The 23,978-nt window shown below is 37.3% G+C and overlaps 1 protein-coding gene across 8 annotated transcripts in view; it reads right to left on the bottom strand.

The window, feature by feature from the left end:
- The window catches only part of DNTT (DNA nucleotidylexotransferase), a 142,919-nt gene that overhangs the window by 8,872 nt on the left and 110,069 nt on the right, over nucleotides 1-23,978 (bottom strand). For 7 of the 8 annotated variants that reach the window (XM_038140123.1, XM_038140122.1, XM_038140124.1 and 4 more), the window contains 2 exons: nucleotides 17,790-18,053; nucleotides 16,267-16,350 (listed from right to left, as the gene is read on the bottom strand). In XM_038140123.1, the coding sequence (XP_037996051.1) occupies nucleotides 16,267-16,350; nucleotides 17,790-18,053 (348 nt within the window). The remainder of the gene's footprint in view (nucleotides 1-16,266; nucleotides 16,351-17,789; nucleotides 18,054-23,978) is intronic. The other variant, XM_038140119.1, reaches the window with a different exon arrangement.

Here is a 23,978-nt window from a genome sequence, read left to right as displayed (position 1 = left end):
GGCTTACAGAAAGAATTGTGAAGGCAGAAATTTAGGTAATGCATCATATCTGCCACACGGCTGCCAGGGGGAATGTTCTGTGTGTTTACCTGACCTGAGTGCTACCCCACCAGTTCTCTGCCCCTGGGCCAGTTCTCCAGTTCAGGTGTTGATGCACCACCAGGGCACATGGGTCACACCAGCACTGCAGAAACTTTAGGAAGAAGCTGTGTTTACTAAATCAGCCTTTTCTAAGATATACCTGACTGTATGGGTATATATTTCACTATTTTGATTTATTTTGACCTAAACTCCTGCATACCAAGCCAAAAATATTTAGCTTGTGAGACAGTCTGAGCACTGCATCAAGGAAGTCTGTGCACTCACATACCCACAGAACAATGCACTGAAATATTTTTGTTTCAACATTTCCTGCAATTCTGAGATTGTCTGCAGCTATCCTCTGTACTCAGTGGTCCTATTTCATCGAGTTCAGTGCAAGGTTTTGACAATAAATGGGAAGAGCATTAAATTTCTTCTCATCTGTGAAAATGTAGTAATAATCATATACTGAAATAAAACCAACAAGTTAGAAGAGGTGCAAGCAACCAACACTTTTATGGGAGGATTTCTGTGAATGCTATAGGAACCATTGTTAAAATATTTTTAAACAAGTAGCTGTAGTACATAAATTTTTTCTTGATATATGAATAGTAAATGTAGTACGTGACAATAGCCCTAAGCAACTGCTTTTAATCCACAAAATACTGAGGAGAAAAGAAATAAAAAGGCATTTGGAAGCTTGAAGTAGTCACATTTTCATTTATCGTATGATCAGAATTGCAAGAAAATGCTGGGGTTTGCTCTACATTACTCTTTGAAAACAGAAATGAGGTAGGAAAGGTAAGAAAAGAAAGAAAGAAAGAAAGAACAAAGAGACCAGAAAGCAGAAAAATATGTTGTTCTATCAACTGGTCAAATTTTGCAAAGCTAAAAATGTGTAGGCACCCACCTAGTGCTTTCTAACTATATAATTGCATTTGCTTGCTATTTTTGAGTTAAAGGTGCCTGTGACTGAAAGCACACAAATCCAGTCAGAAGAAAAGGAAGGTCTCAGTGCAAAATTAAAGACATCCCAAAGGCTTTTCAATTTGACTACAGTGAGCTGCCTGGATTTTTGGTAAACTTTAGCAAACAAGCCTTAGGAAATCATACAAGTTCAATGCTGTTTTCCGCTGAGAAGCCTGAGCTGCCTCACGAGGCTGAATACCTCCATTAGGTCACAACAAAAAGTAAACTTGAAAACACAAAGGTCATTAAAAAGTCATCCCCTAGCAAGGGAAGCATAATTTTAAAACAAAATCTTGAGTTCCAAAGCCAACCATTGAATGCGTTGAATGCAGATGTCTAAGAATCCTTGGATGTGACAAGTACAAGGACCACTGTCAAAGCAACTGAGTCAGGAAAACGCAAGAGAAGACAAGACAGACAGGCAGAGCATATGTTTGTTTTAGCTTCACACTTGCATCTTCTCCCAGAAAGGTCAATCAGAAGAGAGGTAATCAGATTATACAGACTGATTGATGAAAAATTATCCAAATTCACTCCATGGCACAACTAATTGGACATTCTGTTTATTGACAATTAAGTTATTGCGAGTCCCAGAATAAACACTTTGAGTTGTATATATCCTTGATCCCCGTCAAACTTAATTAGGTTTATCCTGGAACCATAAATATGTAGATGCTACTAACATTTTATAAAAATAAGTAAAAAAAAAAAAAAGCAAACCAAAACCTGCAGGAGAGGACAGAATGGAGGGTGTCAGTAACAGGGTAGAAAAAGGTAAAAGCCAAACCTGGATGGATGAGTTATTGAATGACTGACTTGAATGACCTACTCATGGGCCTCCCCCATGCTAAGAGTTCTCACCATACTGAACGTGCTGATGAGCTTCTGCAGTTCAGCAACTTCCACATGGAGAATGAGTCCAACAAACATAATGAGACAGGGAAGTAAAACTGAAGAAAGTAGTGAAGAGAAAATTTCAGTGGAATTTGAGTTCAGACACTTCTGAATTCAGGCAGATGCAAACTCAGACTCAAATATCTAATATAATGATTAGGAACATTTTACTCAAGCCAAAATTCACAGAGCCACACAAATTTACTCCAACCACCAGCCAGTGAAAAAAAGCAAACAGGGCACCTAGAATAGAGCAATAGTTTAGATAAACTTCTTAGGGCCTTAGTTGAGACCTTGGGCCTTGCAGCAGGTTGAATAAAAAGTTTAAACTGGTTTTGCTTCATCTGAATGGATAAGTGGGTTAGTGGGTTTCTAAGAGGAAGGTGCAGGCAAGTGCCTGGAAAATGACTCAGCAAAAGGAGCAGCTGCAAGAAAGGGAGAAAAAGGATGTTTCAATTATTCCCTGTTCAAAAGTCGTTTACTTGCAAAAAATATATTCCCACCTTCCTCATTATCAAAAAGCAATCACTTTCTGGAGTGATTTTTTGCAGACTGAATTTGTTGGTTAACTGGTGCAGATAGGAGCTCTAAAAAGTATAAGCCACAAGGTCTGAGGAAACCTATCAGAAAATGTGTAACAACTCTTCATGACAATAGCTAGGAACTGATTTCGAGGAAAATAAGCATTTTGCTGACATAATTATCATGTGTTTTTGTCTATATTTGAGTTTACTAACCTGACCACAAAGCATAATTACTTTGTTTATATTGATTTATTCCATGACTTATAATAACACAAAAAATGTGAGTGAAAGCTATCCACTCCCAAGCATATTTCTTTAAAATCTTCCCTAAATACATAGCTCCATGCTATTTTCCACCCTTACCATGTGGAACTTGAGTCACTCAGTGTCACCTTAAGCTGGAGAGTGGGCTTTGTTTTATAGGCTATATGTCAAAAAGGAATAAATATGGTAACAGAGAGAGATTTTTACTAAAATTACTAAGAGGAGCCCAGAGCCACCATCAACGCTTAAAAATTATTGACATCAGTATCAGAATTTAGTGATATCAATGTTAAGCCACAGGGACTATGATTCCATTTCTTTTTAGCAGATGAAGGTGCATCTCTTTGATCTATCCGTGACCAGTTGCAGCCCATACAGGATTTCCAGGATTCTGCACCAGGATTTCCAGCTGTCATTCAGGTCTGTCATGCTGTGCTAGGCAGCCTTACCTGCAGCACCCACTCCATTCCTCTCTGCTGACCTGCCATGAGCAAGGTGAAAGCAGGCTCTGCAAGCACTGAGCAGGAAGGCAGCAATTTTCTCTTCCTTCTCTACGCTACTGTTAACTTTACAAGAATGAATGTTGTACATCTCTGGTGGAAAACATAAATCTGGTCTGAGCCTCAGCATAACAAATAGCTTTGCAATTTTACACCCCTTAGACCCAGAATTTTGTAAAGCAACTGCAGAGAAAGCTTTATGGAAGATCCATAAATTCCTGCAGTGCCTGACTGACAGGAGGTTGAGTGCCTCCAATAGAAAATGAAAGTATGGGAATATAGCATAACACTGATCTGTAAAATAGGGGCTACTTCTCTGAACTCTCCAGCTGATCATCAGGTAGACAAAGTGCTAACAAGAGTCACTGTGCTCAGTAACCTTTCACAGCAAGTAAAATGATTTTATGGAGAGTGGGGAGGAAACAGAGGAAGAAAAAAAAGCTAAGTAAAGCAATTTCCATATAAAAATGCATACAATCCTGTCATTATGTAAGAATTTTCAAATAATTGTACACAATATTGTCTTGCATAGTATGAACATTGCCAGAAAGTACCATGGAAAAATGAAACTTCTTCATGGTCCTGATATTCATATTGTTATCAAGCCTGAGAGGGACAGCAGCTCATTCCACCAGTACTCTGTCAGACAACATCCTCAACACGAAACATTGCTTGATGAAAAAACATTATAGAATCAAGCCCCAAGGAACTGTGTAGTAATTACCCATCAGAATTTACCTTCATTATGGTCAGCACACGTTGTTTATACTTTGAGGATAGTTATAACATCTGACAATCTGTCCTGTAGTACTTTCCTCAACAACATGACTAGCAACTTTCAAGTGCTTTTCCTTCTGTGCTTTCCCCAGTGTTTTTCATTTGGTTTTTTTTTGAAGAGGTTTGTTTTTAAGACTGGCTATTGGTGATTTTTACTTTACTTGTAATAAGACATTTTATTATTTAAGCTATGTTTATGAATGAGACTGCCAACAGCACAAACAAATTTATAATTATGGAACATAAATGATGAAGTACTAATTGTGCTAGAAATGTGAAGTGTGTCAACAAATTCAATAATAATATCCCACAACATTTGCAGACACAGTGCATTTTTCATTTGACAGTATCATAACAGTTTTCAGTAGCAATAACCTGAAGTTTCTCTGACAATATATTATCTCCATATGTAATTTTAAGGTTTAACTGGTATTTTCTGCAGTAATATTCACATCAGCATGCCAGCCTTAAAATAAAATCTAATCTGTTCCTAAGCCAGCTACAAACAAGATGATAAATAAATCAGAGGGGGAAAGAATTACTTTTTGAAATGACAGTATAACAAAGCATGATTGAAAAAGCAGTATTGCAAGCACTACCCATTGACTTGATACCCTCAGGCAAAATCATGTGTAATGGTACTGATGCAAAATAACACAGTGGAATTTATTCCAATAATTCTGGGCATGAATAATTTTTGAATGTAATAGAAGCCATAATCATGAATTCTCATTTCATTTTACCACTGGACTTGTCCTGTGCTTTTAATCAGAAATACCAGACTGGAATGTTTCTCTTAAACTCATCTCTAGCTCTTGTTAGAGGTTTATTGATATTAAATTCTGAACAATAACAAGTAAATTAATCAAGTAAAATAGAATAGTAAAGCTAATATTAGAATATTCTAGGCACTTACCCAGATATATCACAACATAGTGCAACAAAATATCTTCATGTTTTCTACATGCAATCTACTTACTCCAAGTAGATTTGATGAAGGAGAAAGAAAAAGACCAGTGCTGAAGTACTGACAGTTTGAAAAATAAAATATTAAAAAACATTATCTATTGACTTAACAGAACTTGTTAAAATTTAGTTTGTAAACAAAACTATATTGTACACAAAATGGGACTATTGTCTGTTTAAAATGACAGACCTGTGGTTACTTTGTTGCAAAACACTACATTGTTATGCATTCCAATCTCCCATTACAATTTTAAAAATTAAAAACATTCCACAATACATTGCCATCCAGACTAAAATGTTTTTAGTTTGGGACACACAAAGTGAAAGGAAATTTGGAACTTCCTGTCTAACAACACAGGCAAAAATTTTAACATGTTAAGTAGCACAGAGTTGTAAACAAAAACCGATCAAAAACTTATTGTCCCTGCAGTTCTCTGACAGTTTCTATACGACCACAGAGTCCTTAAAAATATTCTCAGGGATTATTTCCTTTTTCACTTTAGCTATACACACATTTAACTTTAAGTCTGTGCTATTTACAGTAGCTTTGTCAAATACTGTTGGATTTTTCTTATATTTTACCTTATAAAGCTTTGTAAGAGTGAATGAAATGAGAAAAAAGCAGAATCCCAGATTTTATGAGACTTAGTTGTGAGTAATTCATATGGGATTACTATAAACAAATCACTACAGAAGAACTTTATTGGGATTGCAAAATCAAAGACATACAATTTAAGAAATCCCAGAATGTGGTGGATTGAATTTTGACCTTAATTCAATTTTCCTATGTTTATGCATAGAGACTTCATTTCTTCAAAGAAATGCTGCTTACTTCAAATCCTGAAAGATGCTTAGGCTTTGTTCACTAGGCAGGAAATGTACTGTGCTACAGGGCTAACAAATATTTGCTGACAGCACTGACACAATCTTGAGATGCAGACCGATGTGGGATCAATCAGTCTTAGGAAACTGAGCTTTTCTAATCTCTATCTGTTCTAGCTCCCTGTGTTTGCTACTCCCCTATGCTAAGTTGTTGATGTCTGCTCTCAGATTCTAATGTAGCTCTAGGCTGCTCTCACACCATACCCAGAGTTAAGTGAGACATGCATGGTTTACTCGGTTATTTAGGGCAGCAGAACATTTACCTACTTCTTGGTGCTAGCTTAGAGCATTAGCCTGATGAATTTAATTTATTTTTCAGTCCATCAAACTTCCACTTATATCTCTTCTCTGTCATTCTATTTTTGTGCTCCTTTTCAGTTGTCTCTTCAACCAACCTAGATTCCTTTCCACAATGGAGCTGCTAATTAAATCTACCCTTTCCATTCCCCATTGCTTTTTCCAGCCACTCTACATGTACTTATCAAAGTACATCCACCATCCCCTTCTGTACTTATTGGATGTACTTATTGGTACATCCACCATCCCCTTCTGACTCCCACTTCCTATGCCATTTTCCTCTCTGGTCCTCAACTGCTTCCTTTTCCAGCTTCTTCTCTACCTAGCTTCTTCTCAAATTAATTACTTTTTTCTTCTGACAGAAAATATGAGACTCAGTAACTTACCCCCCCCCATTCAATAACTTACCCCAACATACTGACTGAATAATTGAATTAACACAGTTGAAAATTATTGGTTCTGCACTGCCCCAGAAATTAAATGAGTTAAAAGGTATAGTCAAAATATTTAGGATCTGCACCTACTTCTGCATTTTGTGAGATGTCTTTTCATTAGCAATAAAGGTTTCACTGAACTGCTCAAAAAACACACTGAGCATAGGAAATGACAATTAGGTACTTCTATCTTTGTGTTAGATGTACAGCTTGGTATTACAAAGAGATTAAGTTTAGCTAAATATATACATTAATTATGTGCAAACTTTGTAAAAATGACCAATCATATGCTGCATGAAAAACATTTAAAATGCTAAGAGGACACTAAGGAGAAGCACACTTAAGCACATAAGAAAATGCATAATCATTTTTTAACTTACCAAGAGGTAAGAAAAGTAGATTATTTTAATTCTTCATTTTAAAAAATAGATCAGGTACAAAAAGAAAAAATCACCCAAATCACATATGCAATTTCCACTTTCCTGAGTGAGAGTAAGAAGAATTGAAACATAAATGAATGTGCATCTCTTTATAATCACTCAGTGTTTAATTGTAGTAATCTTAGAATCACAGGATCTACTAGGTTGGAAAAGACCTCTGAGACCATCAAGTCTAACTACGATCCAACACCACCTTGTCACTCAGACCATGGCACTGAGTGACATCCAGTCCTTCCTTAAACACCTCCAGGGATGGTGACTCCATCACTTCCCTGTGCAGCTCATTCCAATGTTCAATCACCCTTTCTGTCAAGAAATTCTTCCTGATGTCCAGTCTAAACCTCCTCTGATGCAGCTTGAGACTGTGTCCTCTTGTCCTGTCACTGTTGCCTGGGAGAAGAGGCCAAGCCCCACATGGCTACAACTTCCTTTCAGGTAGTTGCAGAGAGCACAGTGGAAATCAATATTATAAATTTTGGATCTTTATGTTTACTGTAGCTTTAATCCAGCCGTTGTTGCAGATGTCTAAAGCAATCTCTGCAGCTGCAGCATGTTTAATTCATCAAGATGTTCTCAAGGCTGATTATATCACCATTACAACTTTATAATTTTAGAGCAGCATCTGCCAAAATAAGACTATAACTTCCAGTTTTTACAGAATCATAAAAAATGTCTCTTTAACTGTGCAAGTAAACTTCTGCAAGCACCTTTTTCAATGAAAGGTAGTGTGGAGTAGATTTTCTCAGATGAAACCCAAAAACTGACTTAGACATTGTAACTACTGAATACACAATTAAACATTGCGTATATGACTCAACTTTATGTAATAAAATGAGTTTAGAAAATCATAAACAGCTCTTCCTGACAATAGAAGTTTTTGAGAAGTAATGTGTTGGGCAGTGAAATGAAAAAATACCTGCTTGAAAAACAAAGCTGGCTTTTTATCAGGAGACATGTTTACAAAGTTCTGGCAGTGCAGGTAACCACCCAACCACCTGCAATCAGTCTGGCTTCCTCAGAGCAGTTTCTGTCCTCTGAGCCAAGCCACCACAGGCTGATATGAAAATGACTTTTTGCACCAGCATGGTCACTGTCAGGTAAGCCATGTTTCAAAATAAAAGTCGCAACATGGATGCAGACTCAGCCAGAGAAAAAATGGAATATTATGAGGGAGGCTAGAGGCTCAAGGATGTCGCCAGGTGTGGCTGGAAGGGCTGCCTGCTGCAAACACGGAGGTTGTTTGTGAAGCAGCTGCTTGGGCAAAACATAGGTAGTAGCAGAACTCAGAGACCCTGAAGCCAGCTCACCCGAGCATTGCTGCCATAAAATAGCCATTTACTGGGGCTGCAATCACACCTTCATTTGGCTTTACAGATACGTGCTAAGGCAGGCAGGACAAGCCCTGCCTGAAGAGTCAGTCAGGTTTTTTGTAGATAGGAATTCATTCTGCAGGCAAATGGTAAAGGACACTGCAATACTGACGGTGACAATTGAGGGCATGTGAGCTTCACAGCGTGAAAGAAATCCCAGGATAAATTTCCCCTTTCATGCTTATTATGGTTGCCCAAGAAAAAGTAAACTTTCTCTTAAAAAATCTGGGATCACAGAATCTTACTATATTCAGTGTAACTGTGCAGCATTAATGGCTTGAAAAACTGGGTCCCATTATGAAGTTTTCAGAGCATCTTGTGAGTTTGTTATTCAGAACAGTTATATAAACCACCTCTCTTGTTATTCAACAACTAAATAATATTTCACGCCATTCAAATTCATACGAGGTTTTTTAAATGCAAAATTGTCATCAATCAGTCATCTGAATAGTGTCATATTTTTTCCAATATTTCTCTAATAGAAGACATTAAGGAACCTATTTCCCAATTTAAATTTACATAGGACATAAAATTAATAACTGCTTTCTGCCTCAATGACTCTTCAAAATAACACTGAGCTCATGATCCTTCTCTTAGAAAAAAAATCAGCCTACAATGTCAGTGCAAGAACATTCATATGCAAATAATTCAATTAATCTATTATACCCCAAGAACTCCATCTATTCTTTCACAAAAATAAGCAATGCTAATTATTTACATCACTTCTTTTTGCTGCCATGAACTGCATAAAGTAATAATTAGACTTGAAAGGGATTTTCTGGAATATTGTGAAAATATATGGGTGTATACAAGTTATAAATCAGAATTTACAAGACAAATTCAATCCTCCAATCTCACACCTGGTTTGAGAATTTCCATTGGTGAGTGGTGTATAAAATGCAGGAGAGAGACACTTTCTGCATGGCCAAAATCCAGCCATGAAACTGTTCCACATGCCATCCTTAGAAATCTCCTGAGATGAAACAGGAATAGAGAAAAGTACCTGCAGCAGTCTAAGGCATCCAGGCCACCCCCATCCCACTGCTCATTCAGCTCAACTCTCCCATGCTGCCTTCCATGTCCAAAAGATAGCAATTTGAGGAAATAGATCACCCAGAATTTCTAGCATGGAACAGTTGAAGTTAGTTCCTGTTTTATGCAGAGCGGGTTCTGAGTAGCTGCTGAACAGCAAACAGCATCAAGAAAAATAAATATATTTTGAATGAAAGGAAAGAGCAATAGGCAACCCCACTGCAGCTGAACCTGTGTGACATACAGCAAGGCAGTTTTAAACCTCATTCATTACTGTAACTCCAAGGAACTGTTTCCAAATAGTTGCCAAAACAAAAACATGTTTACTTTCCTATGGATTCTGCAGTATTTGGAAATTGTGCTAATTTTTAATTAATTCAGATAAGGAAGCTTAGTTAGGAAGCAATAGTGAAAAAGGTTGATAAATCCTGCATTTTGAAAAGTCATATTCATCCACAATGTAAGTGGTAGGGCTAGGTTTTTGAAAGTACTAGATCTACTTCTAGTACAGTAGTAGATCTACTTCTAGAAAGAACTAGATCTACTCTGGAAAGTAGATCTTTCAGAAGCATCTTCTGTAGTTAAGTTTGGGATGTCCTCACTGCAAGCTGTCCTGAAAAAGATGATATATGGATTTGGCTGGCTGAGAATCACTAGAATGCAGTGATTCTGTGAATCTTCCCAGGATTCCCAGAGAAGAGAGAGTTGAAGTTCTAACACATGTATAGTGACACAAAAATAATGTCACATTGCCTTTTGAACAGATCTAATCAGCAAAACGTTAATGAATTTTACTTTGTTGGAATTTTCCTACTCACTTATCCTGTGCGTTCCATAAGAATTTTGCAATTACCAAAATGTTGCCCTGAAAAAAAGGCACAATCCAATAGAATCTAGTTTACCAGGCACTTCAAAAAAACCCTAAGCCTATTTGAGCTCCTTCCAGCTTGCACATCTTCTCAATATCCTGCCTGACAGGCTACTGGGAGCCTGAGTTCAAGTAAGTCATTTTAAGTACTTCAGAGCCAGGGACCCCAGAGCTCCTTGGCTCCATGGGCCTGGAGCAGCCAGCCAAGCAAATGCCAAAGAGCTTGTAGGCTGTTTGGAACAGTCTGATCCATGGATTGTTTCCAAAGCCATGATGCAGAAAGAAATTCCTTTAGCAGAAAGTGCCAACATTTTGACTTTCCCTCTAAGAGACCAAGCAAATTTTGAATAATCAAAATTCTCCACTAAACCTTTGTTCTCTCTTCTAGTTATAGAGAAAGACAAAATAAATTTTTGGAAGATCAAAATTCTTCATTAAACTAAAATAGCTTTTTCTTTAGTGGTTAACTACTTACCATTACTGCACGTTTCCACCATGGGAACTAGGTTTTACTGATGGCAAGTGAGACCAAGGCTAAATGACCTACTTAACACTACAGAGAAAATTTGGCTACAGAGTGACACAAGTGGCAAGCTAAAAGTCAAACCTCTGGACCATCCTCCTTCCTTAGCCTGTATTACAACAACACGTAGACACTTAAGCTCATACAATCATCACTTCATGCTAAATGTCACAATTCCTTGCTGTGCTGCCTTTTCACAAGCCAAATTAGGATTACAAGAGGGATCAGAAAACATTCAGAGAACAGAGAACATGACAGCCTGGAAGTTGTTTGACTGTGCTCTCTGATGTCACACGTCTGACCTGGTATGTGATGCTTTGGCTGCCTGCAGTCTTGTCATTCTACCAGCCAGGGCAAAAATCCATTAACAGAGAGTCCAGCTTCAGATGCTCTCCACAGGGCCCTCGTGCATGACAAGATATTCTACTCCAGCTAAGAGCACCAGATTGGTAAAGCCACCAACAACCTTTGTAGTTCCTGAATCTTATTCCTGCTTGCTGATAGGGAAAAGGGGCATTCATACCACAAGGACAGATCCTTTAAAAATAGAAATCCTGTGGTTTGCCAGCCACTTTAAAAATCACCTTCAAGATAATAAAACACTAAGAGAAAGTAAATCACACATTTCTTGCATCTTCCTATAAACATATGAGAATTACTAATCTAAAAGACAGATATTCAAAAATAAATCAGGCTTTGGAGCTATATCTTGTTTAGTTAGATCCACTAGATCTCTCTCTATTTCACCAAGGTAACAAGCTGTCAGGATGTTGTCAAACGTGACAACAATGCCCTAGTACACACACCACTAGTCCAGAGACAATGCACACTGTACCCAAAACTTTTTCATGTGGGTTAAGGGAAAACAGCCTCCTAATCCAACACAGAGGAATGTCAAAACAACTGTTGATGCCCTGGTTTACAGAATAAGGACCCTAATTTTTCCAAGGAAGAGCCTACTGTTCAGCTGACCTGACTTATGCTTCACACAGAAAAATGAAGAATTTTTTTTTTTTACAAAACAATTTCTATTTTTCTTAGAGAGCATATTATTCATTCATGAATAGAGAAAGTTTTACAGTGAGAATTTTATTTGCCCATTCATAAAAATGTCATGCCATTTGTAGCAGCAATAATACCATGAGACGTGGGGAATGTACAACTTCTCTTTCTTCCTCGTGAACTCTACTCTGTAAGAGTGGGGATCAGTGAGGTTTGACCTCCAGCTGGTGTCAATCACAGGAACTACAAACCTCAGGTTGGTATCTACAAGTGCTAATTTCCATACCTTTAGTAGACCATACCTTTAGTTCTACAGACACAGAGGTCTACAGATTTGGACATACTCATCTTTTTATGTAAAAGAAGCTGACAGATAATTGGTAGCAAATTTTCAAATTTTTTTGCCACAATTTTCCCATGAAAGGAAGATCTACAAAATGCCCTTCTTATTACCAAACTGAAAAATCATTAGTTTGATAATTACACACTGTCTTCCAAAACCAACTTCTTTATATGAAAAAGATTCACACTAGAAAGGAAAAAAATAAATCAAGGCTGAGGAATAATTTCACAGTGTAACTTTGTAACAAGTCCCTGGAGAAAATTTCTCTTCCTTTTGTTCCCATCTGCAAAGCTATGTAATTGATTCCTAACTGCTGTGTTAATGCTCCCAATTCCTGGCAGAATCCCTTTGGAAATACATTAAAGTAAGCAGGACTCTCTCCTGCTGCAACCCTTTGAACGCTGGAATCTGGGATTCTGTGACATGCATCACGTGGGCCACAGTGCAAGCATCTGGGCCAAACAGCTGATTAATATTAATACAGAAGAATAAAATATACTGACTTATATATTGAAATGTAGAGCAAATCAGGAAATTGTTTTCTTTTGTAATGAATGACATTTTCTTACAAATACAGTTACACTCCACCAAATAGAAATAAGAGCAAATAATGTTTGCTATAGCGTGGTTTATTAACTTCTTATAATGACTTGAACAATGTTAAATTATGACAGGCAAGTGTTTTTTAAGGAAAGGACTTGGTCTTCTGAAGGATCAAGGAATAGTTTGACTCTTCCTGATCTTCCTATACCTGTACACACATACACAGACTAATAAAAGAAAAAGAATGAAGCAAAAAGGATTTGGTCCAGCTCCCAAATTCTACCCCAGTCAATACCCCAGTGACTTAGAGGTGTGCATGAAGGTTTGTCTGCCTGGACAGAGCCAGTGACATAAGATGACCTCTCTTCAGCAGACCAGGAGAGAAATATGGAAAAGATGTATTTCAGTTTTCACATATGGTGCCTAATTAACCTTAATTAAGCTTTTGAGGGATCTTGAGCAGCTTGCACAAGGGATATCTGCTTCCTGATTTTTTTTAGCTTTAAGAAATGAAGATTTCATCTCAAAAAGAGAAACACACTTATGAAATACAAATGTTCATGTTCCAAGCCAATTTTATGAGGCAGTACAGATAAAATAACCATGTTTTTATTGTTCCCTACAAGTCAAACATTAAAAAAAAAGCACAAGGATTACAATAAAGTAGATTCTCTGCTCTTCACAGTTTAATGTAAAAAATAACCACCAAACCAACCCTAAACATTTTACAATTTGGGCATATGTTCCCTTGTGCAAAATTACAGATTATTTTTGTCACCTATTTTAAGCTTACTACTCTGATGACCCTAAAAATGACTCAACCTTGGCAGCCACACAATTTACTGCAAACATCTCCTCTTCCACTATGGGCCATCCAATTTCACAGACAGACACCATTGCTGTATTCTGCACATTTCTGATCTCAGTACACACAGGGGGGTAGTATGGAAGGTTTTTGTTCAAACTGTCATTTGTGGGAACAACTTAATACAAAATTGTAAAGTTAAAAATATTTTTAAATATATTTGAATTTAACACAATTGATTATAAATCTTCGTATACTTGCCAGAGAGTCATATCCCTGCATCTTGTTAGAATAACACTACTTCAAAAAAGAGCCTGTGTTGAGCAGATTATAAATTCAGTGCTGCCTGGTCTGAAATTTTTCATATTGCATAGTTGCCTTAGAAGTTTCTTTCTGTGTGGAAAAAGTCAGCTAACGTAATTCAGCTATTTCTGAGACTGCAGCAGAAACAAGAACAGTATTCTGCTGTGTCAACATATTAACACAACTTCTTGTGTTTGAAATCTGCAGTGCATCTGTGGTTTACTGCAAAAAGCCAGAATTTGGAAGCAAACTAGCTGTGTCTGCAATTAAATGAGAAATGGCAGACCTAGATACTGGGGGGCAAGAGGGATGATGACAGATTTGAAAGCAAAGTCCCTCCCTGAAAGGGACAACTGACCCAACCATGTGCCTCAATTGACATATGGAAATTGTAGATGAAGGACTTTGTGGTCCAGACAGTTGAAATTTTCCCTCAAGATTTGGTCTGGGTGTTTTGGGTTTCATTCAGTTTGGTTTTGTTTTGCTGGTTTTTCTTCTTTGCCTTTGTCAAGAATTCCTGCCTTATGATAAGGAATCAGGAAAATTTCTGAGTTTTTCTTCTCAGCTCTCCCTTTAGGTCAATTTCTTCAGTTTTGGGCAGTACAGCTGAGGAACTGAGGAAATGTCAATTGAGACTCAGTCATGTAGAAGGTCTGGAGACTAAATTACAATTACAGTTGATGGTTTGGGGAACCACAACATGGGTATACACATTCCTTTGTATTTTTCAAATTTCAAAGGCAGATACTCAACAGGAGAAACTTAAAGCTGGACACTGCAAATGCAGGGCCCTTGAAATCAATGAATTTTTAAGACCTTAAATCTTTCTCTGCCTCAGCTCTTTACTTGAAAATTTGGGATGACAAGAACATCTTTCTTCCAAGAGGATACCATGAAGATAAACTCATCACTTATTTGTCAACCATCCTGGCTAGTCCAGTAAAAACACATGGAAACTCACTTCCCACCCCCCAAAAAAAAGATTTTAATGGTATATCAGTTATAAAGCCTAAACGTAATCAAGAAAAAAACTAATATTGATTGATGTTGTTCATGAAAGAACAGTGTCCATTTTGCATCTCTGAAAGCCTCAGGGCTCTGAATAAAAGCAGCAGATATAATGATGCATACTCCTACACCAAGCAGGCAAATTTTGCTGCATACAAAAAATAACACTGGCATTCCTCAAATTCTTTGGTTTTCCCTAGTGCCATTTTTTGTTATACCCAAAAAGCTATTAAACAGAGCACATATTAATGTACAGATAATAACACCAACCATATTATGTTGAGGAAAAGAGTTTATATTTTGAACACTTTCAAAATATAAAAGACAGGCAGGAATACACTGACATCACCCCTGAGTTTGTGAAGAAACATCCTCTCTAGACACGTGATAGCATGTTTATCTACTATTGATTTTATGTTTTCTTCTGAAGCATCTAGTATTGACAATTGCTGGCAACAGGATATCTGACTAAATGGATAATTAGCCTGATAACTTCCCCAGGTTTCCATGCGAACTGAGGATGCTATAGCAGCATCTGGACCTGATGAGCACATATGGAGACAGCTGAAATGGAGTGATGGATTAGATTGCTCCTTAGAAGCAATGAGACAATACTGCATGTAAGCAGGGGTGCTGAAAGCAGTCTCCATTCTATAAGGAATATATAGGAAAGATTAATGCAAAATCTTGACATGGTACTTTTGCCTTTCCCTATATTGACATCAATAAGCATGTTCAGTATTGATTTTTGCTTATTATTTAAATGGCCTAATACAAATACAGACATTAAGCCAGATAAATGCAGAGATCAGTATAACTGCAGCCAAGAGCCTTTATACCAGAAATTATACCAATTACTCCCCAGGCTGCCAAAACGGACTAAACAGAACTCCACCCAGACTTCTGAATGCAAGGCTTTAAAAGCAGGATGATCCCTAATCCCTACTTAGTGTCATACCCTGCAAAAACTTCCTCAAGCCTTCTAACTGAGCCTGTACCACTCAATATCCCCTCTTCCTCTGCAATGTCAGACCAATATGAGTTGAAAGTGTGCTGGGGACACAGAAGTGATCTCTCCTTCTGCGACAGAGGGGCAGTGAGGTACCTTTTGCAAATACTCGCAGATGGTTTGTTCTCAGTTCTGTGAAGGCTGCACAGATCCTATCAAACACAAATGTCTAATTCATGTTTCTTGTTACAGTTCAGGAATTACCTCACAACTGCCAAAAAAAAAAAAAAAAGGATTTCCAGACTTATTTGTTCAGATTTAATCAGGCTGTTCCAGTGAAACTAAATTAAGTGAAGGTAGAACTGTTTTACCACCAAATGGATAAGCAAGCTAAAATAGTCTATATACTTGAATATAAAAAATTAACTGGAAATGCACACTTGGAAATAAAAACACATTAGCATTAGCTTTATTTCTGAGAATAAACAGTACCTTTCTCCTGTCATACAATGCATGGTTATCCAATACCATCTTCCTTTCATGCATAGCATACCTCCTCAAATCACGTCCAAATTGCTGTCAGAGACAGAGCAAATATCAAACACATGCACTTCTTATCATTTCTTATCATTTGCACTTTCTAACACCAAACAATAATAAACTAAGGACCAAAAATTACTTCTATTAAAGGAATATAGTCTGATAAAATAAATAATCTGAAGGGAAATGTTTGGATAAGGAATATAAAATTTGCATCTGTCCATCATTGCAGTCGGCTACTGCGACAGTAGCTGGCTCTGTATAAGAAAGCAAACCTGTGATGGGCTCCCACAGTCTGTAGGTGAATTAGCCCAACAGGGAGTAGGAGCTCAGTGAGGCAGAGAAAAATGAAGTCATTGCCTACTCATCCAAAGGGCCTCACACGGTGTGTTTTTAGTGTAGACTCCTATCTACAGAGTTGAGAGAAGGGCTTTTAAGTTGCCAAACACTTCCAGGATAAGAAAGGATCCCAAAGTCTGCAGAACTTAATCCAAAGTCCAAATAAATACATTTTGTTATCTCAAAAAGTGACTGAAGTAACTCAAACTCAGCAGGAGAACACATCAATTTCAACACTTTTCCTGGTCTAAACCATCCTGCTTCCAATTAACCTGAGTACAACAGAGTGGAAAGTCACCAGTACTGCTTCCAGCACATCAAAAAGGTCATTCAGAGCAGGCTCAGAAGCTCTCCATTGTACCATGTAAACACTCCCTAAAAAATGAACATCAGAAGGCAAGCATGTAGAACAGATTAAAAAATAATTCTGTCTGGAGAGAGATTAATCATTTGAGTTTTGAGTTTGCGTTAGGTAGAAATTTTTTTTTTTTAATAATATACTATTTTATATTATGCCAGCTAACTAGTGTCTATTGGGAAAGTTGCTATCGTTTCAAGTTTTCTTATTAAAACATGAAATATATTTTATTCTGGTTCAAAACTAATGTCTAATTTTAAAATTTTTCCAGTTTTTTACAATTTAAAGAAGTCAATTAAAATGCAACTGAAACAAAATATTGATCTAATCCAAAAAGAAAGATGTCAAATTGTTTTCAATTTCCTACAAAACAAATTAAGTTCCAATTCAGAATATCTCTTCCTCAAATGTTTAATTTCCTGTAATTATGTGATGCTTTCCAAATCATCTCTCTACTCAGTAACCATTGAAATTGCTTGTTAACAGTATCATGATGCAAAAAGACAACACAACTGACCAAAAACCCAGCTCTCCAGTTCATAAACCTAAACACTAAGCTTCAAGGAAAATAGAGCTTAAGTCTCCTAGAGAGACATCCATAATTGTTAGTGATGAATCCATCAGCTCCAGCCCATGATCAGGGGTGGATGACAACATGAAATGTGATGTGTGGATATCAGGATTTTTTTTTTTTTTAATCCATGAACTCTGAATCGTCCTGCAACAACAAAAACGTGTTTGCAATGCTAAGAAAACATACACTGCTGTGGTTACTTACCCTGGAGCCTGTCCAACCCAACAGAGCATATGAATATTGCTCAAAGGGGGTTATGACCAGATCCACACGGATTGCCTTCCAGTCTTTGACTTCTGCCATTTCCAATTTTTTTGATGTGTTGCAAGTGCTGCTGTCTACTCTTGGCTGATATAGTTTTAAAATTGCAAAACACTTCTGAAAATGATCCATGGCATCAACTTTTCTGCTTGGCAGCTGTTCCTTTACAAATGTTGATTCAATGATATCACAATAAAGGAGTAAGCCCTAAAGAGAAGATGATGTTCACATTGAATTGCTGAACTGGTTTTACTGTCATTCCAGAGTTTCTAGACAGTTGTCTTAAAAATTCATGTGAAATGTAATTTCAGTAAACAAGGAACTGTGCCAGGGCAAATCTGGGCTAAGGAGAGACATGAAACAGCTTAAAACTTTGGAAAAACATTTGAGGGAAATCTGCACTGGTAGATATCTGACAGTAGTGAGGTCCTGCCCTGTACTAAAGAGATAGAATTTGCAATTCTTCCCCTCCCTCCTTTTCTCCTAGGCCTTTTTCTAGGTAATATCAACAGAAATTTCTAAGTAAGGATTGATGTGTTCCCATGTGGCAGACATCTAGAAAAAGATGATTAGTCCAGTGCACAGTCTTGCTGAGGCATTCCAAAGTGGAAGATTCCATTTGGACTGTATCTGTTGCATGAGATTTCCTTGTGACAAGGTCTGGAGTCTCCAGAGGGATGGAAGATCCCTGCCCATGTCTTGTGCTCAGAGGGAATGCCCACTTCTTTAGGTCCTTGGATCACTTTTTTGTTTCTGTTTTAAAATCACTCAAAAGTTTACACATTCTCTTCCTCTGGACTAGGTGTGTTTTTAAATTGCAATATTGAATTGAGAGTGTCTATAAGTGGTTTTAATTGATGGCTGACAGTTGTTAACTACATTGGTGTTGTAGTTTAGGAATGGTATTCTCCCGTTCAGGAGCCCGGCTAAAACCATTCCTCTGGCTTCCCCCTCCCCCGCCCCAACTGAAAACACAAAAGGCAAAGCTCATGGGCTGAGATAAGAACGATTTCTTGGAAACAGCAATGAGGTAAGACAACAAACAGTAACAGCAGCACTGTTAATAACAAAAGGTATAAGACAAAGAAACGATTTACATGTAAAATACCAGACCTTTTCAACCACCACACTTTCTTCCACTAGAAGGAAAATCCTTCTTCTAGGAAGAGAGAAAGTCCCTTTCCCCCATCCCTGGCAATGATGGAAAGTGGTATTGGATAACACTAGGGTCTGACCATGCCCCTTCCCTCTGATCTGGGCCATAACCAGAACGAAAGGTCTCCAGATGAGGCTCTTAAAGTTCCAGGTAACAATGAACTGATATTTGGAAGAATACCTCAGTATTAAAAACCAGATTATTTCTTTTATTTAGTGCAGGTGTGGTAACTTTACATGACAATATCTTAAATGCCTTAGAGAATACTTGATGGTAATAAAATTATTTTTATCACTCAGAGCTATAATTCTGCCTCCCCCCGCCCCCCAGAAAAAAATAAAAGAGCATATCAGAAACACTTAACCAGATATGATTTCCATGAAGAGACATTGATAGATATTATTACATTTTTAGCCTCCAGGTTTTTGTTGGTGATAGTTCTGAATTTAAAATCCCATTATTTTACTGGAAATCAGTTACAGGCTTTTTTATGGGTCAATGAGCCAGCCTTTTTAATGATAACTATTTTATTTGAACTGGCATTCTTTCACTTGCTTGGAATTTTTCCTGATTATGAAGATTTATTATAAATCGATATGAGAAAACTCCTTATGTAGTTTCTTCTCCTGGACGACTAGTTGCCAAGTCTGCTGATTTGAAAATGCTTAAATTTAGCAGGTGCTCTGTAAAATCTATCTTTAAAACAGCACTTTTTTTCTTAATTTTACCCCAATGTCACAAGGCACTGATGCTTGCTTTTTCCAAATATAGACTCAAAACAGCTGTTGAGTGTTAATGCATAACTGCTTATTTTCCTGCACTTTTTTTTTTGATGAAACTATCCTCCCTTTAGGTCAACTTTGTTGCTTTTAATGCTAATAAACAATTTTAATATCATTAATCATTGACCATTAACTGATGAATTCACACTTTGATTAAGCACCAATATACATCCCATTTTCTATAAAAATCCGTTAGCTACTTAGCAGTACTTTCTCATCTTTTGCTTCTTTTTTTTTTTTTTTTTTTTTTTGCTCTTGGAGATTTGGGACACCACACAGTATATACCAGAAGTCAGGATATCACCAGTACTAGGAGCCAAAGCCTAGGTCGCATTGGGATAGCATTTCCAATTAACCTGGTGTAATTAGACAGTGGACATCACCATCACGCCTTAAAGTAAAGTTGAAATGCACTTAGGTACATTTGGAAAAAGCAGACTGAAGGGCAGTCAGCTTTGAAGATTGTGTGAAGTTCTTGCCACTGCTGGCTGGAGAGCTGCATCCTTTTCATTACTCAGAGCCAGGGAATCTGCAGTTCTTTGCACATTTCAGATTGATCTGTACACCATAAAGTGCTGTAGGTCTTGTTTACACAATCAGGTTTTGAAGTGCGGGCATTTTAATTTCTCAAATTTACAACACCATCAAAACTAAATCTATTTTTTAGAACAGTTATGTGAAGACTCACAACAATTTTCCATTTTTAGAATGACTGCACACTTTTACTTAAATATGCTGAGTGCTGGCACATCAATAGCATTGATATTGGAGTAAATCCATGTTCAAACTAAGGAAAAGTATGACTTTTTAGAAAAATAGTAAATCAATCACTGAAAAATCAATCAAATATGGTCACTAGCATTCTCAGTAATTTTTAATTAAATTGAATCCTATTCTATATTTAGTGTTACATACTGTCATTATTCATAATTGTTGCTAACTGGATTAATTCTGCTAAAGCTAAGTAGGATCATTTTATATTATCTGAAAATGTAATCCAATATGTTCTTCTAAAATGTAGATGTTGTTGCTCTAAATTTCCTTCTGAGATAGTTTAAGAAAGTGAAATTGGATTTTTTTTTTCAGTGAAATTCCTATATCTAATCCAAAATAGGATGTGGCATGTTAATTTGTAAAATCTCAACCTAGATGAGACAGATGGAATTCTATAAAGTGGAAGAGCTAAAGGAACTGATGCCTGGGAGAAGTCAGGCCTTTTAGGATAAGAAGTCACTAGAAAATAGTATCAAAGGTTTGATCAGCAGTGTAAAACTCAGCAGCTGCTGCATAATCCTGCAGCTGCCTTGGTCCTTTTTTCATCTTGAAGTTCCCTGCATGCTGGAATGATCTGTTTCTGAGCATGTCTGGAGCAGCCTGGCTTTGACAGCAATGGACAGATCAGCACTGGAATCCATGAATGAAGTTGTTTACCTCTCTATGCCATGGGCATTTGCACTGCTGAGCAAGATAAAGAGACAGACAGACAGATAGGAACTTACATGTACCCACTCACCCACACACAGCTATACAATACACCCCAGAAAGATCCCATGTCTTAAGAAATGCCAGATCTTCACTTAGAACACAGCAGGAAATGGAACACTTCTTCTTACTTTATACATTAACCTCACAAGCAGGATAATCAGATTCAGCCCTGTACTCTCTCTAAAGAAATTTAAGCCAAGATCTCTCATGTTCAGGACTCTAACCACCTTGCAATAATCTATTTTAGGTAAGAATTTCCTCATCTGCGTCAGAATGAACCAAAAAAATTCCTAATGAATTGCGAAGAAAGATGAGACAATATGTGTTCCCAAAGGAGCTCAGCATCCTTATGCACTCTTTCATCTGAAACAAAAGGTTCTTTCCTCTGGCTTCTTCATAATTTCTGTGTCTTGTCTTAGAAACAGGTTTTGTTGCTGGCAAAATTCAGCCATCACTTAATAATGAATGTGTGGCTTTCCTGTGAACCCTGTTTCTAAAAATCTGTTTCCAGCAAAAGAAGAAATATTATTTTCTCCTCATCATCCTCTTTAATAGGACATCAAACCTTCCCCTTCCTGATCACCTCATCAAGGGTGAATACTGGAGTTTAAACCAGACCAGTAATATATTAAAATAGGTAAGTACAAGCAGGCATCTCCATCACTCATTTTCCTAAAGCCAAAAGAAAAACAACAGCATCATATTTACATGAATATAAAGGGAAAAACTGAAGAGTGCAGGAGTGCCTGTAGTAACAGTGTCTCTTCCATTGTTGAAAGTATGTATATAACAGGAACAGAGCTAAATATAGCTATACAGGTTTTCAGCAAAAAAATGAAAGCATTTTTTCACAGTATGTGAATGAAGCTACATTGACACAGATGGCTCAGCCTGTTTGCCCGCAGACTTTGAAGCTCTAACCCACAGAAGTAATTTCTTACTTTCTTTATGAGGCTTTTTGGAACCATTAAGACCATAACCTGTGTACTGCATCACAGCTTTTCCATTTTGCCACTCTACTTTGAAGACTTTGTGTTCTCTGTTCCTCAGCCCGTTTATCCCTGGTGATGCTGCATCAAAGACCATGATGGTGCTGATTTAGCCACTTCATTTTTAGCAGCTTTCAATGGAAGGATCTTGTAACACTAAACTTTTGAGAAAAGAAAAAAGCTCTTTAAACTATTTAAAGCTATGTTCCATAATTTAGAAGTTAAACATTGTGGAATCCTTCACTCAGAGTTTCCAAAAGGAAGCCAACATCATGACCTCCGTGATGTACATCGATCAACTTGGGCTTAGAAGGAGCAGCACAAAAATGGCAAGCTGTGATGCAGACTACTGCAAAAAGTTACAAAGTGCATTATTTGGGTTTTTTTTTTTTCTGTCCTCCCCTCTCCCTTGGAAATCAAAGATAATAAAAAAGCAAGAGGTGTATAAATCCTCTCTCTTTCTTGCATTTTGATTTTGCTGGCAGCTTGTTTTTCAGTAGTGCCAGTAAAAGCCTGTATATTACAAATGCCACAGTAGAGAGGTAGTATAACTAGTAGTATAAATCATAAAGAATCTGGAGGGCAAACAGAGCACAGAAAATCATTGTCCATAGCTTTAAACTATACCCAGCTTCTTTGGGTTTGGTTTCCATGACCATAGTGCTTCCAACATGTTCCACATGCTGGGATTTCTAGAAGAATCCTAATCTTTTTATCAAACTCTTGGCCACCCTTGACCTCCCATACTCTACCTACTCTCCTTTCTGCCAAATAACCCCTTAACAAGAGAATCAGTAAGAACAATTCATTTTCAATTTCTTTTCTTTCAATTCCTCTTAATGAAAGCAGCTCGAAGTGAACTGAAAAACTTCAGTACTTGTCAGACTTCTCAGATTACAGCCATTTTTCTCAGTAATGTAAGTGGAAAAGAAGGAATGAAAGGCTGCACTCAGGGCAGGCTCTAGCCTTGGTCTCTTGTCACTTTTCCCTTCTGCTCTATTATAACAAACATGATTTTGGAAGGACTCATACCTGGTTTCCTAGAGATTCAAGTGTGTGAGAGAAGGGAAAAAGACCCATTCTAAGAAGAAAGGCAATGTTTCTCATAGTAAAGGGAATATAATTACCGTGAAAGGACCTATACATTAATAATAAAATGATTGATAAAAATAGATTATTTCCTCAGCACTCATTAATTGTCATGGCTTCATTGCTTTTGAGTAGTCTAAATAGTACCTGCTATCAATCTACTCCGACACACACAGCTTCCACAGAGGAATGAGAAAAATCTTAAAAAGTAATAATAGTTTTTTAACACTTTAAAGACCAAAAACCAACTGGAAGAGGAATTCAGCTCATGTTGCATTTTACCAAGAAAAAAAACAAGTCTGAGGCCCTTCCATCAAAGCCAGCTGAAAGATTTTGACCACCTTGAAACAGATGACTTCATACAGTCACATAAGCTTTTGTATAGTTGCATGTTTTGAATCTTTCATGTGTTAAACCATTATACATTAATTGAAGTACACAGCTCAAGAATCAATTCAAAAGCATTCTCTGCAGCCTGCCAGCATTGAAAGCTGACTTGACTTAGCAGTGAGGCATTTGATGATTCACCTCAAGGTTGCTGGCCTTTTACTTGTTGAAATGTAGTCTATTTCTCTGAATACTGTTGGTAGTAAATGTTGAAAAATATCTCAGCTGGCTAGAAAAGTAGAAG

The sequence above is a fragment of the Motacilla alba genome, chromosome 6, assembly GCF_015832195.1.
Source record: "Motacilla alba alba isolate MOTALB_02 chromosome 6, Motacilla_alba_V1.0_pri, whole genome shotgun sequence".
Classification (NCBI taxonomy): domain Eukaryota; kingdom Metazoa; phylum Chordata; class Aves; order Passeriformes; family Motacillidae; genus Motacilla; species Motacilla alba.
The sequence above is the reverse complement of the archived record's forward strand: the minus strand, read 5'-3'. Positions and strand labels throughout refer to the sequence as shown.